This window comes from Bacillus rossius, chromosome 1, assembly GCF_032445375.1.
Source record: "Bacillus rossius redtenbacheri isolate Brsri chromosome 1, Brsri_v3, whole genome shotgun sequence".
NCBI classification, from domain to species: Eukaryota; Metazoa; Arthropoda; class Insecta; order Phasmatodea; family Bacillidae; genus Bacillus; species Bacillus rossius.
In genome coordinates this window covers 102,746,811-102,769,547 of record NC_086330.1, presented here as the reverse complement: position 1 = coordinate 102,769,547, position 22,737 = coordinate 102,746,811, and the positions used below count along the sequence as shown (strand labels likewise).

General features: G+C 40.7%; 1 protein-coding gene across 4 annotated transcripts in view; it reads left to right on the top strand.

Annotated features, from left to right (window-relative positions):
• Nucleotides 1-2,393: 2,393 nt before the first annotated feature.
• LOC134540990 (inter-alpha-trypsin inhibitor heavy chain H4-like) overlaps nucleotides 2,394-22,737 on the top strand; it is a 149,830-nt gene continuing 129,486 nt past the window's right edge. The window contains exons 1-2 of one of the 4 annotated variants that reach the window (XM_063384104.1): nucleotides 2,448-2,886; nucleotides 12,660-12,770. In XM_063384104.1, coding sequence (XP_063240174.1) covers nucleotides 2,860-2,886; nucleotides 12,660-12,770 — 138 coding nt within the window. In that variant the 5' untranslated portion in view covers nucleotides 2,448-2,859. Of the gene's footprint in view, nucleotides 2,887-12,659; nucleotides 12,771-22,737 lie in introns of all 4 variants that reach the window. The other 3 variants (XM_063384112.1, XM_063384130.1, XM_063384121.1) reach the window with 3 other exon arrangements.

Genomic DNA, 22,737 nt, shown 5'->3' with positions numbered 1-22,737 from the left:
CGCACGGCGACGACAAACGACCTACTCGCAGAATATCACCCCCAAGACCACGCAGGAGCCACCTCTAGTCCGAGCGGGAGACCAAGTCTACGCCCGGGTCCACCCGCTGTCTGCAGCCCCTTGCAACTACTGCGCCGGATTGGCACCGCGCTGGAGTGGGCCTTACAAAATCCAGAGACGCGTGGGCAGGACCGCATATCTGGTCAGACTCGGGGGGCGGCGTTTCCGGAAGTTCCACCGCGACGATCTACGACTGGCCACGACACCGGGTGAGCTGATGCCGGAAGTACCCGACCACGATGAGACACACAACGACATGCACGACGATGAACAACCGGTAGCAGACGAGCCCGAACCGGCTACCGGAGAGCAACACCACGACTTCCGAACCAGGACACCAGAAGAGGCCCTCGATGACCTGGAAACACCAAGTGATGCACAAGATCTCACGCACGAGATGACAACGTCACGCCAACCAGGACAGATGACCCGCCACGGACAGGTGACCATCACCGACGTCTCACTGAGCGATCTGGAGGGCCTATTGGGAGACACCACCACCGTTATCAACGAGCCCGACGACATGGTACTCGGCACCACCAGACAACAACTACAACTCTGTGCGGCTGGGCCAGTGATCGCCCACGCATCAGAGGAGGAGGCGGCAACCCTACCTGAGGGCACTACACCCGTCGTGGAGGAACCCGACGACGAGGCAGGAGAAACCCCGGGTATACCCGAACGAAGGAGGCAACCTTACTCTAGCGGGCCATCCAACAACCACGACGCGAGCAACCGCCGTACAACATTGACGGAAGACCACAACAACACCACCACAACCACCACTCGGACGCCTCACGACCCACCAGAAGCGCCCGACGAACCGCCCACACGTCAAGTGATGAGACCCGCCAGGGACAGGCGGCCCCCGGGGTACCTGGCCGAGTACAATCTCGGGAGGGCCGAGAGAGGCCAACGCGGCCCCCGCAATCCTGAGGGCACGACGGAGAAAACACGACCACCGGTGGACACGCACTACTACCTGCGACCGCCCAGAGCTCCAACCGCCTGGACATGCTGTGAAAACTAGGCCACCACACCACACCACCACACGACCACAACACTGCACACCACCACCTACCTCATCACGCCTCCACGTGGCCCCACTAGCCGCAGCCACCAGGTCCAGAGTGCAGGCCCCACCAGCCGCAGCCACCCCAGGCGCCAGTATGGGGAGTCAACGACATGCTAGGGGTGCAAACTGCCCCAGAGCCTGATCGCGTGCAAGGCCGGGCTTCTTCAGTGGGGGGCGTTTGACGTCGTACCGACCGAAGGCCATTAGCCCGGCCTCAGCCCGCAGTACTGGCTCCTGCTGGTGGAACGCACCCCTCGCCAAGTCTTCACCCAAATGAGACGAGCGGCGTAACCTTGGTGCATGGAGGGAGTGTCCCCCCCTCCGCACGCCAACCCCTGAGGCAGTTCTGATCAGCTCGCGGCCCGGAGCAGACGTGCGCGTACCGTGGGGAGCCTTCAAGTTTTGTCTGATTCCTCACGACTGGTAACTATAGTCATCACCGAATACCTTTTTCAACGCAACTCCCCACGCAACTCCGGGTCGGTTTTTTTTTCTACGGTGCAGGGATTAACCCGGCCGTCGCTACTTTCTAAGTCAAGCCACCGAGTCTAGCGGACACGCTGGGGCCGATCGACCCACTCACGGTTAGACAACAGAGCTAGCCTGTCGCCCTCCCGGAAAACACCCCAATTTTCACGTACAGCTCCTTAGACTCGCCGCGGGAATCGCACCCGAAACCCCGGCTGATGGCACATGAAATAATAAAAGTAGCAGATCGTGTACACGTTTTTTATATCAATATATTCACGAAATGTTAGTTTTAAGCCACTAAATACACATTTACACCAATTTTGAAGCTGAACAAAACCACCTACCTAACTGCCCAATGCAATCTTATGAGTGTTTTCGGAAAGTGGAATCTACCAATATGGCAGCTGGACAGTTCGATCTGATTCTCCCCCCTCCTCCTCGAGTTGTCATTATTCGTCTTCCATCGCACGGCCTTGTGCTACCCCAACGTCGTTGTGCTACCCTCGTATTCAGGCCCAGCATTTGACAACAGAGCCACACCTCTGACTTATTACATGTAAACATATTTCCAAAACATCATTTCAACTTAACTAATCAATTCGGAAAAACTTTGAGGAAATGGCATAGAATAGGCATTTACCAAACAAGCCAATTAAAAAAAAATAGTATCTTGGATAAATTGAGACGAATTTAAAATTACTATTTTAATTATTTCAGAATTATCATTTAACACAATTTTAATGATGGGTTTACCTACTACTAGCGCTATTAGTTTGGAGGCCACCGCGAGCCAACAAGAAATGCCAAGGCAAAGGTTAGGAAGTTGTCAAACTTTCAATATGACCGTGTTCTGGATTTTTTCGTAACACATTTCTGAAACAATCTTATTTTATCATTGTTAGTTGTTCCCATTGTAATTAATCCCAGGCGTATTTTCAAAAGGAAAACCAAATCCCGAAGTAGGCCGAAGATGAATTTTTCGTGCGTGTTCGGACATGGTTTAACGTTTGTACTTCGTAGGCTTTCTCAGGCATGCGCACAAGCCAGAAGGTCAACGAGAAACGTAAACGTCAGAAATAACAAGTAGTTAGAAGAGAACGCCTGTGCATCCTGTGTGTGAGAGTCCTGTACTGCGCTTAGCGCTTAGCGCATATAATTTTGTGGACAAGCGTTTTGGGTAGGTTTTTGTTTTGTGGAATGACGCTGTAAATAGGCGTGGTTTCGCTTTAGGCGCTATCATAAAGTGACAAATAATGGAACCCAGTGATTTCTCTCCGCCGGTAAGTAAAAATTTACAATATAAGCGTTTATTTTCGATAATGTTGAATTTGGAACGTTGTAAACTCTTGAATGTTTATTTTTGTTTATTGTTAACATCCTTTTTTTATTTTCTGTCAGTGAGGGTTGTTGGCCAGTAGCGTAGCCAGGATTTGTGTATGGGGGGTGTTAAGAAGCATGCGCCCCCCCCCCCCCCCTTTTTTTTAAAGCGGGGTGTCCGGGGGTCCTCCCCCGGGAAAATTTGGATTTTAAGGTGTAAAATAGTGCTATTTTAGCAGTTTTCGGTTCTTAAATTTAAATATTGTAATGGTAAACATTTTATTATATGAAATTTGTTTGAGTGATGAATAAGAAATTAATTAAAGTTTATGGCTAAGGGGGGGGGGGGGGGGGTTAACCCCTAAAACCCCCACCTGGCTAATTGAGGTGAAGTTGGCTTTATCCCAGATTTATTCTGCTTCCCCTCCATTCCCCCACTCCAACTACCAAGCGCCAGAAGGCGGAGCTAAATCACAGGATGCCGCAGCAGTGGGCGGAGCAAGCCCACTGAAGAGCACAAAAGAGGGCGGAGCTTAAGTACACGGTGGCGCAGAAGTGGGTGTAGCTTAAACACAGGTTGTCCAAAAATAATTTCAGAATTTCCGTAAATAAATTTTCATAAATATTTTGCATCATATCAAATCACAATAAAAAAAAAAATATGGTGAACACACCCCGTAAAGCAATAGCCAAAAGCCTCTAAACCATTTGACATAACAAAATCACGAAATTTGGATTAAAACAATTTTTTGGAAATAGAAAGAAAGAACGAAGGGATGAAGCTGATATGCTAATATGTTGAATGAAATGTCAGCTTCACACCCATATTTTAATTTTCGAGCAACACCCCGTACAGCAATGCCCAAATGCCACTGAACCATTTGACATCACATAATCACGAAATTTGGATTATTACAATTTTTTTTTAAATAAAAAGAAAGAACGAAGGGATGAAGCTGATATGCTAATATGTTAAATGTAGTGTCAGCTTCACACCCATATTTTAATTTTCGAGCAACACTCCGTACAGCACTGCCCAAATGCCACTAAACCATTTAACATCACATAATCACGAAATTAGGATTATTACTTTTTTTTTAAGGTAGAAAGAAAGTATGAAGAGATGAAGCTGGTATGTTAATATGTTGAATGAAGTGTCAGCTTCAATCCCAGATTTTAATTTTCGAGCAACACCCCGTACAGCACTGCCCAAATGCCACTAAACCATTTAACATCATATAATCACGAAATATGGATTATTACAATTTTTTTAAGGTAGAAAGAAAGTATGAAGAGATGAAGCTGATATGTTAATATGTTGAATGAAGTGTCAGCTTCAATCCCAGATTTTAATTTTCGAGCAACACCCCGTACAGCACTGCCCAAATGCCACTAAACCATTTAACATCACATAATCACGAAATTTGGATTATTACAATTTTTTTAAGGTAGAAAGAAAGTATGAAGAGAAGAAGCTGATATGTTAATATGTTGAATGAAGTGTTAGCTTCAATCCCAGATTTTAATTTTCGAGCAACACCCCGTACAGCACTGCCCAAATGCCACTAAACCATTTAACATCACATAATCACGAAATTTGGATTATTACAATTTTTTTAAGGTAGAAAGAAAGTATGAAGAGATGAAGCTGATATGTTAATATGTTGAATGAAGTGTCAGCTTCAATCCCAGATTTTAATTTTCGAGCAACACCCCGTACAGCACTGCCCAAATGCCACTAAACCATTTAACATCATATAATCACGAAATATGGATTATTACAATTTTTTTAAGGTAGAAAGAAAGTATGAAAAGATGAAGCTGATATGTTAATATGTTGAATTAAGTGTCAGCTTCAATCCCAGATTTTAATTTTCGAGCAACACCCCGTACAGCACTGACCAAATGCCACTGAACCATTTGACAGAAATTAATCACGAAATTTGGATTATTACAATTTTTTTAAGGTAGAAAGAAAGTATGAAGAGATGAAGCTGATATGCTAATATGTTGAATGGAGTGTTAGCTTTAATCCCAGATTTCAATTTTCGAGCAACACCCCGTACAGCACTGCCCAAATGCCACTAAACCATTTAACATCACATAATCACGAAATTTGGATTATTACAATTTTTTTAAGGTAGAAAGAAAGTATGAAGATATGAAGCTGATATGTTAATATGTTGAATGAAGTGTCAGCTTCAATCCCAGATTTTAATTTTCGAGCAACACCCCGTACAGCACTGCCCAAATGCCACTAAACCATTTAACATCACATAATCACGAAATTTGGATTATTACAATTTTTTTAAGGTGTTAGACCTACCGCCACCTCCGTGGAGCCGCGCTTGATTAATGCATAGTTTTTATAATTCGTTTAGTGTCTTCTTTATCCGCACAGCACTGCAACACCGTGTTAGTACTATGCTTCCTCGCGCCATCCCCACCTTTAGTTCGCTCCCCTTTCGTTATTGACCCCGAGTTAGACGCCCGAATTATCCATGTTGGTGCATCTTCGGATTTTTTTGTCAAAGTAAAAGGTAGGTTAGGCTAGATCTGTAACATAAATAAAACTCTCGCAATAATGATTTTTGCCCGGAAGGGTAGGGTATTCACACGTCTGGATAATCGTAACTGAAATTAGAGGTTGGTTGGGTTATAATGGCGTCTTTTAAAATCTTAAAAAAATATTTATTTTCGTAAAATAGTATTTTTTTTTTTTCGTCCGCTAAGTTGCATGAGCCACCGTGTGTTCAGGAGAGTGATTCCGAGCATCGGGGTCATGGTGGTCGAGTGGTTAGGTCATTCTCCCCCTCCCGCATACTAGGCGAACCCGGATTAGGTTCCCGGCGGGGTCAATTACTTTTTTTTTACAGCAAGGTGAGAATGTGGCGGATGTTGCCATGGCGGGTTTTCTTGGACTACTACTATTTTTCCTCCCACCCATTTATACCTTCAATGCTCCATTCGCATTCATCACGCCTACCTGGACACACATACGGTATGCAGAGCTTCAGGAAAAAACCACGTGATTGAACATTTACTCAAGATCAGAGTGGGGTTTGTTTACGAAAATCACTTAAGAATACGCTGAGAGCGAATGAGTAGTTTTGTTTCTGTATTTCTTTTTTAAACTGTATTTTTAGTAGTGAAAATGGCGAGTTTTCAGAATAATTTTTCGGCAAGAAACATGTGCAAATTTGTCCTATGCGCGACGAGAAGACTACGCGCCAGTCAAGAGTTTTAGGCCTAGAGGCAATATCGCGCTAGAACAACCAGTGAGCGTCGCACTTATTAACCCTCCTCACCAACACAAGCACACTCCTGGCTTGTACAGTTAGGTTGTGGGTCAGAAAACTATTCAGGGGGCAGTTTGTTGCAATTTATCGTGTACCAAATTATAAGTTTGAAGAATAAATATTCTGTTAATATTTTTAAATATAGTTGATTTATGTATAACGTATGTTAAAAAACAAACTTTTTTTATTGTTTATTTGATTTTATTAGTCGTTATGAATGTAGATTTAGCTAAACAGCTTATATTTGTTTAAGTCTTGTAAATGTTATCACGAATAGCTATTAATCAAACAGCTTGGTCGGTTTTTGCTACGTTATCATATTTAAGTAGGGACTAATTGAAAGTAGCCGCGGAAAATATTAACTCCAATTGAGTAAAAATGTATATTCTATACCGAGTACAGTGCAGTATGTCCATAAAAGAATGTCCCAGTTATAAATATTAAAAGTATCAAATATAAGCTTTGTAGTGTGTTGGTTCAAGGTCACAATTAAAGATTAACTCAAACAGTTTTAAATGAGCGCATGCACGAATACATTTTTTGTTGTTTTCTCACTTGCAGTTGCAGCGCCACCTATGTTAAAAGAATGGCTCTTTCCCCATTTAGTAGAGGGCGAACCTGTAAACCTTTTTGGCAACAGGATGGAGCCCCTTCCCATTGGAATCTGTTTGTACGAGAGTGGTTGAACGTCGAAAATCTGACCGTTGGATTGGTCGTAATTGTCGAGACGACTGAGCTCTTTTTCGTTGGCCTCCACGTTCACCTGACAACGCTATGCGATTTTTTTTTTACTTTGGGGCTTTATAAAAGATCGTGTCTACGTTCCGCCTCTACTTAATGATTTGCTAGAGTTGAGACACAGAATTGAAAAATCTATTGCTTCCATTACTTCAGACTTGTTAACCAAAGTGTGAGAAGAATTGGACTTTAGGTTGGTTGTGTGCCGTATAACTAAAGGTGCACATATTAGACATTTGTAAGAGAAAAACTAGGTAAGTTTACCTTCAGTTTGATGTATGATTTGTTGTAAATAGTCTAAATTAAACTGTTATAATATACCATTGAAACTGGAACATTATGTATTTTATGCACATTCTGTATTTCAACCATAAAACGTCGTGCAAAGAATGCGCTGTTATGTTTTTCGTGTCTGGTGTGCGGAGGTAAATTTAGGCACGTGAGATGATTTCTGTGTGTACGGCTACGGCTAGATAGGGAACTATTGTAAATTGTGGTTTTCACGGATGCCCTAGTATACACCAAAACGAATAGGTAATCCTTATTTGGGGGGAGGGGGGAAGACAGGTAAGTGGGAAGAATTGCTTTTGTGAGTGATCAGTTTCGCATAAGGTGTGAGCATTTTTGGCAGAGGAGGGTCTTTTACTTATCAGAGAAGAATTGCTTGGAGGGTGTGGTTGTGTGTTTGTTTGGGTGGATGGCGGGTAGGAGGGGGGAAGTAAATCACCGGGTATTTGGTGCCCAGGCACCAGCCCCCCCCCCCCCCCGGTTGATTTTCGAAATTTTTTTGCATGAGTTTATTCTGATAGTAGGTCGAAATTACAAATATATTACTAATGTAATTCGTAGGAAACCTTAAAAGTCATGCAATACGCACTGACAATTTTACAGTTATGGCCATGATAACTTTTACAGTCAAGGTTTTGTTTTTTACCTGTGGGGTTTTAAAAAGTGTTCATTAACTAGGCGGAGGGGGCCCGACGAGATTATTTGCCTCCGGGCATTTACGTGAAGTGATTTCTGGATGGGAATTATGAATCCAGATGCGAGCAACGTGTTTCGCAGTCGCGCCAACTCGCGCGGCGTGTGAGATGGAGAGCTAGTGTGTGGCCATCACGTGGCTTTGGTAAACTCCTGGAGATTACAGTACATTTAAGGACTCAAATAAACGAAGAGCTTTCGTTTATTCCAGATAACTGGAGCTTCGAAGAAACTGCGCCGTATTTAGACTGAGAATTATGTTTTTCGTTATAAACAGGGTAAACACAAACGTGAAGGAAACAATAGTTTTTGCAGTATAGTTAACAAGTTTTGTTTTTAATATTTTGCTGTTATACCAATATTAGTCTTGTGGCTTCATGACTAAAGAAAGTAAGCTTAGAACCCGTAAATATCCGAAGAACCCTGGATAACTTTTAACCAGCGTTCTTCGTAAATTTAGGGTGAAAAATGTTAACAGTGTACGGCGAGTGTGTGAACTCGCAAGTGAGTCAGTAAACTTGGAGGAGCTTGCGGCTCCTGAGTATCGCGTAAAGACCTCCGTGAGTTTACTTTAACGAACATTTAGAGACTTTGTTTCTGTTTCAAGTGAATGTAATGTAGCTCATCAGCTTCGATTCCGTGCTTTTCTTCACAACGCGAGAAATTAGATCTCGTTTTTCAGGTACTCAAATTTAGTAGATCAGTTTACAAGCACTTTCACCTACAATGCCGTATTAGGTATGGAACAACCTGCCGGGAGAGCTAAAACAAACTTCACGTGTTTCGTTCAGGGAATCATTTAAGTTCTTCCTACTGCAAAACCAATTTGGTTAAAGGCAATGATGAAGTTCTATACTGTAATGCCCTTTTGGTTTGGATTGTATTGTATTAGTATGCAATTTACCTAATATATAATGGTGTATTCACAGCGAAAACATTTTATCAATTGTAAAACAATCAAGGGTTGATTTGACTGTGAATATATACATTTATTTTGAATAAAGTGTAGTATAGAATTGTAAATTACAATAGTAGTAGCCATGGGCAAAAATCTGAAGAATTCCCCGGGAGGGGGGCAGGGGGGCTCCGTGGGATACGTTTATCATTCCCATTTCACAGTTACGATTTTACAAGCACAAGCGGGGCCCCTCAGAGGCTTTTTAATTACAGGGAGGGGGAGGGCAGGGCCCCCATGGTTCTCCGAGATATACGCCCATGGTAGTGCTGTAATTTTGTAGTCTAGTTACTATTTAAAACTAAAAAAAAAAAATAGTGAAATTTTTTATTTTGAAATAAGAATTGCAGGGATCAGCGATAATGAGAGAGACCTCGAAAAACAGTTACTACCACCTAGGTAAGAACGATAGTTAAAGTAATCCTACGCTTGCGAACATTTTAAGATAGTTTCTGACAAATTGTGTGGAAGGGTGAATACAGTGATAGTATGTTTTGATTTTGTTTGATGAGAATGTATGGATAAAATTCTTGTGTTAATCAAACGCCGCGGCATTAAAAATAATGAGTACTGTGTTTATGAAGGTAGCACATGCGATATTCACGGTTATCAAGTGAATGACGCTTACTGTGAGCGAAACTGACAACTCCTGATCGAGTATCCCATTTACGGTCGAGTCTGTACGTGCGTGAGCTGGGTCATTGGGTCAATGGGGGTTAGTTTCGGCCTGGCTCGCACAATAGGAGCGAATGAATGTGTTGTTGGACGGAGAAAGACTGCGATAAGTTACTGTGCTGCTATGCTCTGAGGAATGATAGGAAAACTGTCATCGCAAGTTGACAAGTCAGTTAATGATTAACTCACATGACACAGCAGGCTACTTGTCACTAGAGACATGTCAAAGTTGCATTACTTATTATTTGATAACAGACCAGGCTGCAGACTGCTGTACATTATCATACCCTTTGTCACTGGTTTTTTTAAAAAAAATATGGACATACGCCATTGCATGTCATAGAAAAAAACCTCAAGAATGGATAACAATAATGAATACATAAATACGCGGAGAACAAGCCAAAACCAGCTGATGTCAACTGCCTTTCTGTTTGTGCCTGATGTCGGGAACAGTTGCCAGTTCCCGAAACGTCGTGACCGTTTTGTCGTAGGAAACCTACTGTGTTCGTCTATAATATTTGTTTATCTTCATCGCTGTATTTGTATATTTGCAGCGTTGTCCAGGTTTATGCCTGTCTACATTTACTGTTATTTTTGAAATTGTCTCATCGTCGTTAGTCCACTGTGTTCGTCTGTGCTGGGTTTTTTTCATGACTAAATTACTTTCACGGAATTATTGTACTGTCTCATATTTAAGTTTAAATGTGTTTGTGCTGTCGTGTTGCCCATAATCCTTTTTTAGGTACATCGTTGGGTTTATCTTTTACATAACTAATTTAGGCTTGTTCTCTGTGGGTTTATGTTTTCATTTTTATTTCATAATTTGTTTTCTTTAATCTTTTCCATGAGAAACAGTAAAAAACTGCAATGGCGTATGTCCAGGAAATTGTATTAAATCAAAATTCCCCATTGCATGAATCATTTAAAGAATGTTAAATGCGTAGGCAGTACTGATAATTCGTCATTGGATCATGTGTATGCGCACACTGGTCGTCAATGCATGCACGGTAGGAATCGTACGGATCGGATTCAAATAACTCTCAAAATTGTATTAAATGAAACAGCGCTCACTTATCCGCATCGTACGTATCGACTGTCGGCAATGCCGATGGGACTCGGCGAGAGGTCAAGGTCCGTACGGTCCGTTCGATGCGGATGACTGAAGGACTCGGAAATTCCGATGCTCTGAATTCAGTGTGCGCACTGCCTTAAATAAATCCGAGTCGTGCGATTCATGCGTGCTTGACGACCAGTGTGCGTCTAGCTTTGCACTTCTTGGAGGACTAGATAGAAACACATAACAAACTTGCAAGAAACACGTGACCCAGTCATGGTAGAGGATAGAGGATACAACTTTGCAGCAGTCAATCAGCAAACGACACTGCCCTGATTACGTACAATAATCCCGGTGCCAGGAAATACAGAGAATTTTGTAGGTCTCTATATTTATCACTAGAAGCAGTGATTTTTCACCAAACCAGTTGTTTGTTAGAACATGGTAGTATCAACTGTGTTTCATGATTGGTTAAGTTAAGTTTATTTAAGGTACACGCCCACTATATCGGCACACAAATCACAGCAATTATGTGCGTAAGCAAACACTTTCTAAATCGCCTGGCCAAATAGGGTATTATTTCTGTTGCAGACGGCTGTCAATCATAAGGCAGAAATTGCTGGTTCAGCCATTTTAGTGAGCAATCATATCGTTTCGCGAAAAATCACTGCCTCTATTTTGCTGGAGAGTCCTCATACCTCGTAATCCAGAGATGCAAGAAAGAGGTATCTGGTGAGGTGGTGAAGCTTTCTCTGCAGGCATTGGCAGATGGTTTGGAAACTTACCTGGGGGGGGGGGGGGGTCAATCACTGCCGGGTCCTCAAGCCGTTGGGGCCAAAAGACCCTGCTTCATTGTGAAGAACCAATGGTGAAATGGTAATGGCTAGTTTTGGCATGGCTTCTACCTTGGGAACGGACACAACCGGACGTAAACAATGCTGTAAGCTCTGGAGTACTGAAGTAGGTGGAGTATCAGAGAGGCTGGCCCCACGGTACCAATTTCCCAGGCATACCCTGTGTCTTGTATTGGGGCAGTTACCGTGTTAACTTTCGGGCTAACGGGCCATATAAGCCCGAATATAAATGATAAATCTAGGTAGTAGTGCAGGGTAACCCTTGTTGATGCTGGAGTTTCTCGCTGAGGATTCCTTTACCAGCCCACGTCGCATGGTGAGGACCGCTTTGGTGGTTGGTAGCTCTGGCTGCTTAGAGCACATCCAGAGGAGTCCCAACTCCGCTGAGGCGCACACGGTGAGTGGCGACACAGCTCCGGCACTAGCCTGGACAGCTGGTAGAGGTTATAGGCACTTCGGCCGGATCACAGGCCCTCTGGGGTTGCCTGGGGGGTCCCAGATACGTGATAGACCTAGTTAAGCACCTTGTGATACTCTTAGGATGAGGATTAATTTGAGTCAACCACAGGTTGAGTGGGCGGCAGTGATGCTGGGATGGGTTACCTCAGTCCCTCACTGTAGCTTCTCCAAACACCCCCCAAGTTGCGATGAAATGAGGTATCCATGTCCCTACGACTTTAAGTAGCTCGTGTCGGTGGAGTTCCAGCCCGCAATGGAGTAGGGGAGAGTAGGGTAATGGCAGTCAGCGAATAATGGGAGTCACCCTCACATCCACGAAACAGTACGTGCGAGCGACGCGTAAACGGCGTCCTTACCCTCGCTCTGGCCCCCCAGCGCTGCCTGGAACGGCTCGCGTCAGTCAGCGCCCGCGCCATTGAGATACGCCGGTGTTTTATTTTTGTGCTCCGCTGATAAAATTTTACTTATATTCAAATTAGAAGGTAAGTGTCGAATATCTTGCAGTATGCAATTAAGACTTTTACACGAACTTAGTTAGACGTTTAAAATTGTGATGTGCAGTTCAGATTATGGCAGTGTTTTAAAGATTTTTTTTATTTTATTCTTTTTCTCATTTTTTTAATTGTCGGAGATGAGTGTCAGGTGACTCCCATTACCCGCTAGTGATCACTATTACCCGCAACTGTGTATGTTGAATTACGTCATTTTTATTTATTTCTAGATGCCGAAAGTACGAGTCAGGACAACTGAAAAGGCTTCCTGGTCTTCTAATAGCCTGGAAAAAGCTGTAATGCTTGTTGAAGGAGGTTCTTCTTTAAGAAATGGCGCTAAGGTAATGGGGATCCCATTTTCAAGCCTTCAAAAGAGGATTAAAAAAGTTTATACCTTAGGACCACATCTAGGACGATTCACTGTCTTTAGTGTTGAGACAGAAGCCGAGCTAGCAAACTTGGTGAAGAAAGTGGCATATATTTTTTATGGCAGAAATTCTCCAATCTGAGACTATTGCAATCCAAGACTGCAATTAATCTCTCGCAGCACGATTCCCAGCACATCAAAAAACGTTCACTCACCAGTTCCGAGCACTTCAAAACAAATTGATCCACCGGTTCTTAGGATGTCTAAACAAGTAGGCCCACTTGATTCTGAACCAGATATTGTATCACCAGTAGCTGGCACGTCAAACCTAATTAGTGCTAAATTGCATGATTTAATCAAGTTGCCAGAGAAAACACCTGTTATAAATACAAGAAAGGACCGAAAGAAGCAACACGCTACAATTTTAACTTCAACGCCAATCAAAAAAAACCTGATAGAAAAAGAAAATAAGAAAATGAAAAAAAAAAAAACAGGAGGTAAAGAAAAAGATAAGAAATGGAAAGTAAAGGTCAGGGAAAACAGACTACAATACAGAAAAATGGTCCTGAAAACGCAAAGCGCCAAGTACTACAAGAAACGAACGAAACTTCTGTATCAGATGTTGGCACTGACGATGCAGAAGATGCTGGAAACAGATGCCTGGTATGCAACGATTTTGGAAAATACGAGATGTGGTTAAGATGCACCTCATGTGGGCCATGGGCTCACGCGAAATGCACTGGGTGGAACTCAGTTGAAGGTTATGTCTGCGATATGTGCTAGATTTTCTTGGACTCCGTTTGCCCCCAGGGTGACCACCATTACCCCCATGTTGGTGTAATTGTAATCAAATCCTGTTTTTTGACGTGACAACGTCTAATAAATCGATGAACGCCGGCTGCACGCACGAAAAAGTGTCCCACTACGGATGTGTCCTGTTTGCTCATTGTACGCATGCGTGGCATCTCTCTTCCACTCGATTGGAACAACCATCGATTTGACTTTTCAATCATATTTTCGTCGTTTGAATTATTAATATTATGTAATTAAACGATCGTCCACCGATTTTCAGCACAATCGGTACGGTTATTTAAAAGTAATGTTGAATATTCAAATACGTTTTGAACCAACAATGGTGTTTTACAGTTACACATAATTCAAATTACACCCGGGATCTTATGCACAATGTTTTAAAAAATATTGTAAAACATATAAAATAAGTTTGGTGTATTTGGGATGCGTATTTGTTATAAAATCGTGTTATAAAAACGAAATAATATTATTCCCCTACCGTGAACAAAATTTTTATAAATATGTATATCACATCTGAAACTATTATTTTTCAAGGATGGCCTCGTGGCCGTGCGGTGAGCATTGGTAACTAATTAATGAATGCAAATAAAAGTAAATTTATTAATTAAATTGTAAATCATTTCACTCCTTCTTTGTACCCATACAAAATAGTGCTAATTCAATAAAAATGATTCAATTTTATTCATAAAGTATCATACAAAAGATAGGAAAATTAAAAAAAAATTCTTCCTCAAAGAATATAGTATTTTTAATGCCTAAATGGTTTGGTTGCAAAAACCTATTACGGCTCAGTCTCAGGCCGAATATGATATTTCCTTTTCTTCTGGATAAATCATTTCATCAATGTTTTGTTATGACGTTGTCACGTTAAACTATCGTCCGTAGACCGACTTTACAGACAACAATTTTTTTTTTTTTTTTTTAACTTTTATAATATCCAAAGTTGATTGCCAAAGTGACTGATAATTATTTCTAATGATAGTTAATTAAGTAAATGATGTTTAAAGGCGGTTGCAATAAATAGTTTGTTTATGATTAAAATTTTATCTAGTTCTCCCTTAAGTGACCCCCATTACCCTACTCTTCCCTAAATACCATAAATCAGGCACATTAAACGAGTGTGCAACTTGTACGCTGAAAAACCTGCCTCTAGTATCACTAAGAGCAGGCATTTTTCTTGCAAAAAAATCTAAACAGTCGTTAGATTGCAATATGGTATGCCCGCGCTAGAATTTTCTCCTTGCGATTGGCGGCCGTCTGCAAGAGAAGCCATTGCCTTGTTTGACCGAGCCACTCAAGTCGCGTGTGCTTCTGCACTGAATTGCTGTGATAGATGTTCGAACATCAGACATGTATCGGAAAGAAAATCATACAGTTACGAAACACAGACGATGCTACGGTGTTTTCACTCTGTTAGTTTCTAAATCTTTTCGCAAATAAATACACGCCCCTTCTTATCACATAACGAATGTGAGGTTAATTTTTTAACCGTCTTAAACAGATCAAAACATTTAATCGTGTATGAAAAATAAATGCATGTACACGTAGTCGGGGTAGTGTACATTATCTCTGTGAGAATTAAGCCTACAATAGATATAACAAAGGCTCAATCATATGTGATATTAGTGGCCATAAACGGACCAAATGCAGCTCTACGACTAATTGGCGCTGAAGACCATAGGGCCTACTCTACAAGTTAATTTTTTTCAGCGTACGATGTTAGGAATATAATTAATATGCAATATGCGATATATAAAAACGGGAAAAATTCGCGGATTTATTTCGTAATGTTCTAAGATTCAAATAATTATACATTTGTGCTGCTTCTGCTAGTGGTTCGCTATTAATCTGGAGGACTCTGGGCCAATCAGAGAATCTCAATCAAAGAAGTATCGAATCACGAGTTACCCAGTTGAAATGTCTCACCAGTCAGCAGTCAATGAACAGGTCGCTGAACACACGAATTTTCCCAGTCCCGGGTGATTTATAAATATTCGTGCGTGAAATGCAAGGGCAATAAAGAGCATGCTGAATGCAAAATTTAAAAAAAAGTTAGATTTGATTGGGTTGTTTTCGGATTCGTACTTTCGTGATGGCCGGGCTAGGTGCGTTTCTGGAGTCGAAAAAGTTTTCCGGTGCTGTGTTGTTTTGTGCAAGAGAGGTCTCCCAGGAAGTGTGGCAACCGGTTTCTGATAGCTTGTCCCGTCACGCCGGATTAATGCGGCGGTTGTTCGTGCACGATAACGCGAAAGGAAATGCAAACTTACAGCGTAGACGGAAATACATGAAGCTAGTGATTTTTCGATCAACAACTCTAGTAAACCTTTTTCTAGTGTATATCAATATTGGATTGCAGTAAGTACTTGCACGCCGTGTTCTTAGATCGATACTACACGGCGCCTTCCAAGACAAGTTATTGTTGGAGTATTGGAAGCATAATTAAAACATTATTTTAACAGTTTCACTATCAATACACATTAAATTAATATAATCGAATATGTGCATACGCATTAAGATGACTTAGTAACGAAATCCTACAACTAGAGACCTGCAATTTCGCGTTATTATTTGGTGATGGTTAGAATGGATACCCCTGAACGTCTACATGACATTTTCATGGGGCCATGGATAGTTTTACACTGTCCCCCCCCCCCCCGTCCCACCCCCCAAAAAAATACTGAATCTCGTATGATCCAACCATATCCAATCCGCATAGATTCATAGATCCGCATAGATTCACAGCAGTCAATAAACAAATGACACTGATCTGTTTGTACAGGTTGTGGAGTCTAGCATGGTGTCAGAAAACAACACGTATTTTACATATCTCTTCATAGTATAACTTATTCTTTGGGGCATGTATTTTTCGCGAAAAAATCTTATTGCTCATTAGACTTCAATAAGGCATGCCTGCCGTAGCAATTGTTCCAGAATTGGCGGCCGTCTGCAAATGAAGCCATTGTCCTCTTTGGCCGGGCCATTCAGGACGCGTTTGCGTCCGCACCGGATGGCTGTTATTGGTGTGCTGACAGTAGACATGTGCCTGAATTAAACTCAGCCAACCACGATGCTACAGAGTTTTACCACACAGCTGGTCTGGAAATATTTTCGCGAAAATTACATGACCCTACTTAATCGTTAAACACATCTTGACAAATAATTTTATTTTATCTCATTCTTCGGATAAAGTTAACACTCGCGTTCTAAAACAAAACGAGACCAAATCTGGCAGTGATTCGTCTACTCGCTTTAGCTAAAGTTACATTAAAAATAGCAATTGTATTAGCAAAAAAAGGGATGCAAGCGAAATAATAAGACAGGCACCAAGGACTCAAGGTACTAATTACTCTTGGTACTAGAGACAAGAGTTTTTGTTTATTTCCCAATTTAATTTTTATAATAGAAGAGTTTGGTGTTATTACTTTTATTTTTTTATGTGTAACATCTTAGTTCTACGGCAATTGGTAGAAGTAATTTCGTGAATGGAACGGAAGTCGCATGGAACAGATGCTGCCATCTGTGGTAGATGGCGCGTACCAAAGTTCATAAAGCCAAAGGAAAACTTTATAGTTTTAACTGTTTAATGCATTTGAAAAAAAATATGGACAGTATTTTAATAATATTCTTTGTCGAATATCACGTCCAAAGCCGGGGTTTATTATTTTTTAAAGTCTTTTTAGCTTTTATCGAAGTAGTTTCATTATATAGTTGAAAATTTTGGTTTGCAAACTGTATCATTCAATAATCGACGTAGCTGCTTCGGTTGCGAATTCTAGCGGCAGGTGCGGAAACTGCGTGTTATAGGCGTCCAGAAATTTATTTGAAAACACAATTGGCGTATATTTATCACTCCCGGGATTATTTTAAAGAATTATACGTTAAATTTTGTGCTCAAGTTCTTTTATTGTAAGTGTATTTGCAACGTGAGAACACATGACTTTGCTCGTTACCAAGGTTAATTGTTACATGTCATTGGCGAGTAGGTACTGAAAAACTCGCTTGATTTTTTTTGCATAAAGTCTGTTTTGTAAAACGTATTCCACCAAAATAGTGTAAGTTTGACTCGCTTTTTTTTGCGATTATTTAATTATTAATAATTTTGTCTAAAACAGATACATTCGGAACAATAAAAAATCTGCGAGCTTTGTAGTTTAAAAGTGATTGAACAAGAAAAGTATTTTGAAACAAATTCAATTATTTTTTCTGATTTATGCACTTTGGTGCAAACTTCGTACGGAAATAATGACCTTCCTTGAATTTCAAACATTTATACATATATAATAGTATTTAATTTAAATTGAATAAATTTTTCTGATTTAAGCACTGTGGTGTTAAAATTTCGTGGAAATAATGACATTCCTTGAATCTAAAACATTAATATATATAATATTTGATTTAAATTTTGGTTAAATTGTACTTCTTTTATGATTTAACTGTAGGCCTATGTTGCATGGAATTGCATTTCGGTTTTGTACGGTGTATTGACATGTTTTTCGGCGGCGTTATTTCTGTTTCATCCAATTCACCGTATAATCGTGTCCCTGCTTGGTACACGCATTAAAAAAAAAAAAAAAAAAAAACTTGAGTATGTAAAAAGTTACATTCCAGAATGCTATCACAGTTTAAGGCATTACCATCCCTAACCAATATTTTTGTAACATTCTCATTTTATTTCACCCTAAATTTCCATAACAATGTTATTAACCGCCGAGATATATAACATTAAAAAAAAAAGAACTAGACGGCTCAGTAACATAACACATTATTAGAGGTATGTCAATTACGCGGGTTCATTTAGTCTTATGTTAGAATGCTAACCTTTATACCGTGTTCATATTGGACCGCAGTTATTAGGACACGCCCTTCTGCGACCGTGAGCCAACGATGCTCAGCTAGGAGAGAAGTAAGCGAATCAGGCAAGTCTCCGCAGCTGTGCAAGCCGCCCTGCCGCGAGCAGTCCGCACTGTACGACCCACAGCTGTAAGAGTGGGGTCACCCACGCACAGTGGCGACCCATTCCGCCCCTCCCCCGCCCTTCCCGGCTCGAGGACTGGTCGGGTTGGCGGGGGCCCATTGACTATACTCAACTGACCGACTTCTCAAAGAAGAATGCGAGAAGAATGCGCTTCAAATACCGAAGGATGCTTCGTGAGTTCAGATAAACTACGCCATCTCTGTACCCCGTTATAAACATGTTAAACAGCCCCGTGTAAGGAAGAAGAGTGCATTTTTTCCCTGTAAACTTAACAAGTTTTTAATATTTTTTAGTACTAAGTTCATGTTCGAATAAAAGTTAACTCAGTACCCGTAAATTTATGGTGTTATCCGTAAATCTACGAGGATACCAACCAGTGTTCTTCAAATTTGCTGTAAAGATTTTTAACAGTATAGATCCAAGAGAATTTCGCGCACTAATTGGGTAACAAAATAGACTAGACTTAAAGCACGTATACGAAAGAATATGCTTTGCTTTGATGACTGAACCAAAGTTCTCTTGGCACACACTGGACGAACTTCGGCCAGTAATGAGAGAACAGAAGCGACGCGACTCAATCAAATGCCAAAAAGTCCAGAGGATGAGCTTCCAGACAATTCCATCGGCCAATAATCACGCTAAGATTGCGGGAATATGGATATGAATATGCTACAACATTATAACTCATAGCTGGTCTGGAAATCTTTTCGCAAAGAATGCACGGCCCAATAGATCAGTTTACTTTAGGAGGGCTTGTCTAACAGGATCTCCACATTCTGGAAAATCAAGGGAGATCAGGTAAAGGTTAGGGAAGTTTGTATTGGTCAGGAAAAGTAAGTAAATTTACTTGAAAACCTGGAAAAGTTATGGAAATTTATCAGCGATAAGGTAATTTTAACGGGAAAATGCCAATCGCCAGACTGCCATCACCCAGACCGTGAAAACATTTTTTTCCCAGACTGTGTTTGTGTGCGTTGTCATTTAAACAATAAAATGGCAAGGTTATATTTTTAGTTTAATTTATGTTGTATGGTTCTAGTAAAAAAAAAAAAAAAGATTGATTGTAGGCCTAACCATGTGAAATGTTGCGTAGAGGAGTGTGGATTTTCTACTTCCTTCGGAAAATTGCAAAACATCTAAATTATTTTTTAAAAAAATTAGCCAGGGAAGATTAAAATTTTGGTCAGGGTAAGTCAGGAGAAGTTCAGATAAATTGCATTATTACAGATTTGTGTGAACGCTGCCGAAATAACTGGGCAATTGTATACGCTGTTTAGTGAATCCTCGAAATTTCCGAACTTACCAGCTCTCTTCTTAGAGAGGTGACCGCACCGTGGCGATCCGGGTTCGATTTCCCCTCGAGGTCTCGCCCAGATTTTTTCGCAGGTGGGATACGTGGTGGACGTTGTCGTGAGCCGATGGATATTCTTAGGATGCTCCCGTTTCCTCCTCTCCTATTCATTTCAGTCAGTGTTTCATTCTCATACCATCGCCCCTTATCGTCTTTATTGACGGTGCTGTTGACGAGACCCCTAGTCAGGGGTGTACACGTGTTAGCGAGGCTGAATGATAAGTGCTACGCTCGCTGGTGCTTCTAGCGCGGTGTCTCCTCTATGTACTGGCGCGCAGTCTCCTCGCCGTGCACAGGGTTACCATCAGGGCCGGTGCAAGGTAAATTGGCGCCCTAGGCGAAAAACCTTAAAGCCCTCCCCCCCCCTCCCCGGTCGGACAACCCAAAAAAATTTTTTCTCTTGCCTCAAAATACCTCACGTAAACCTAAGATTTGGTCAACAATCAAATGTAAGCAGACGTGTTTTTTTTTTTTTACTTTTTACAAATCATAAACAGGTCACCGTGGACTTTAAATAATTACATAAACATTCCATAGTGTTACAAAAACCCATTTTCATCTAGTTTCAATAATCGTTAAACATATTATATCAGCTGTTATGTGTCGTGCTGCGCCGCCCCCAGCTACTTGGCGCCCTAGGCGGTTGCCTAGTTCGCCTATATGGACGCGCCGGCCCTGGTTACCATAACGTTATATGGCGGAGAAATGAATACATGGATGTGTTGCAAGTCCCTTGAGTGCGGGAATTTAATGCCTAAACATTGTTCTGAAAGCACGCGTTTTAACCATTTTTACTCTTCTAAAAATAGAGCTGAACAGCGAAATAAGGAAACATAACTACTCATCCGCCCTCAGCGTAACAGACACTGTTAATAGCCCAGGAAACAAAGGTTTCAACCTGTGAAAAATTTGTCCAAAGCTGAATTTTTTCACAGTGGTAGAGTCGACTATGCTTAATAACATACCGAAAGTTTACCGCTGTAGACCTTGTGCGTATCACTGAAAATTTGCAGTTAAGTCCTAGATGACAGCGATTTGCAGCAGTTCATTAAAATGCTTCCCATTTTCGCAATTTTTACCGTAGACTCTCGATAGCTATATGAAAATAATCTTAAAGCACTACTACTCACATTTATAATGAATAAAGTTCTAAAAGTTAATATTAAAGGTAAGAAACAAAATGTTAAATTAATGAAATAAGTTTTTTTACATCAGTCAAGGCAATAAAAAGACAGTTCACTTAAAAATAAAGGGTCTTACGCAAATATTTCTTTAACAAAAGTTGTTGTATAGTTCTTAAGCTTTACAGGGACATATCTCTCAAAAGTCTAGCTTAATTTATAGGATCACTAGAGACTACCGAGCTTATCAATGTCGTCTACGCACTGCGACAGAGCCACAGCCGCAAGCGCTGTGGCCACTCTCACTCCCACGAAATCGAAGATTTTTAATCTTTGTAAAATTTGCACCTAACTGAAATTTAAAACAGTGGTAACATTCAAGTTTTCTAGCAACATTTGAAATGTTTACCTCCGCAAACCTTGCGCGGAACACCGAAAACGAGAAGTTAAGTCCTAAATAATACTTTATTGACCACTCAACAATATGGCACTATAACGTAATTACTATAGTATACTTTCAGAATAGCAAACCAAAACTTACTCAAAACATTATTCTCAATGATTAAATTTAAAAATCTTTCACTACGTTTTACTAAATATGATATTTATTCAACAATATTAGAAGAGAGGTGTTCTGAAAAAAAAAGGCACAAATGAAAATACGTATTGCAAAAACACGTAGAGCCCGATGTGAAAACATTAAATAAAAGTAGTTGCAAAGTTCTTAAACTTTAAATTAGTTTATTTGTTGAGAGCTTGGTACAATGTGTCTGACCGCTAAAGCGATCCGAGCCGCGTAGTGTATACTACTGCGATGTTGTCGAAGTAGGCTCGGGTCGGGACGAATTTCGCTGTAAAGAAACAAAGGTTTTTAATACATGGAAAATTATCCCAAAGAAGAAACTTTGTACAGTTGTAGAATGAACGTTTCTTAGTAACATATCAAAAGTTTACCGATGCAAACCTTGTGCGTCACGCCAAAAACGAGCAGTTAAGCCCAAAATGTCAATTTTTTGCAACGATCCACAATAATGGATATTGCAAATGCAGTTTATGGAGTAGACTGACAGTATGGAACCCAAAATAATCTAGAAACATTACCCTATCTGAGGATAGTGATAACAAGTACCAAGTTTAAACATCTTTCAATAAAATAGACAATTTAAATCATTAAAGTTAACGAATTCACTTTCATTCAATTTTTAGGAAATATAAATACATTTTACATAAACTTAAAGAGCCCAAAATGGAAATCGCTTAGAGTAAACGTTGTTGCATATTTATTCATCTTTAAATTGGTATATTTTTTAAGTGTCTCATACAATTAGTCTGACCGCTGAAGCGATCCGAGCCGCGTAGTGTATACTACTGCGATGTTGTCGAAGTAGGCTCGGGTCGGGACGAATTTCGCTGTAAAGAAACAAAGGTTTTTAATACATGGAAAATTATCCCAAAGAAGAAACTTTGTACAGTTGTAGAATGAACGTTTCTTAGTAACATATCAAAAGTTTACCGATGCAAACCTTGTGCGTCACGCCAAAAACGAGCAGTTAAGCCCAAAATGTCAATTTTTTGCAACGATCCACAATAATGGATATTGCAAATGCAGTTTATGGAGTAGACTGACAGTATGGAACCCAAAATAATCTAGAAACATTGCCCTATCTGAGGATAGTAATAA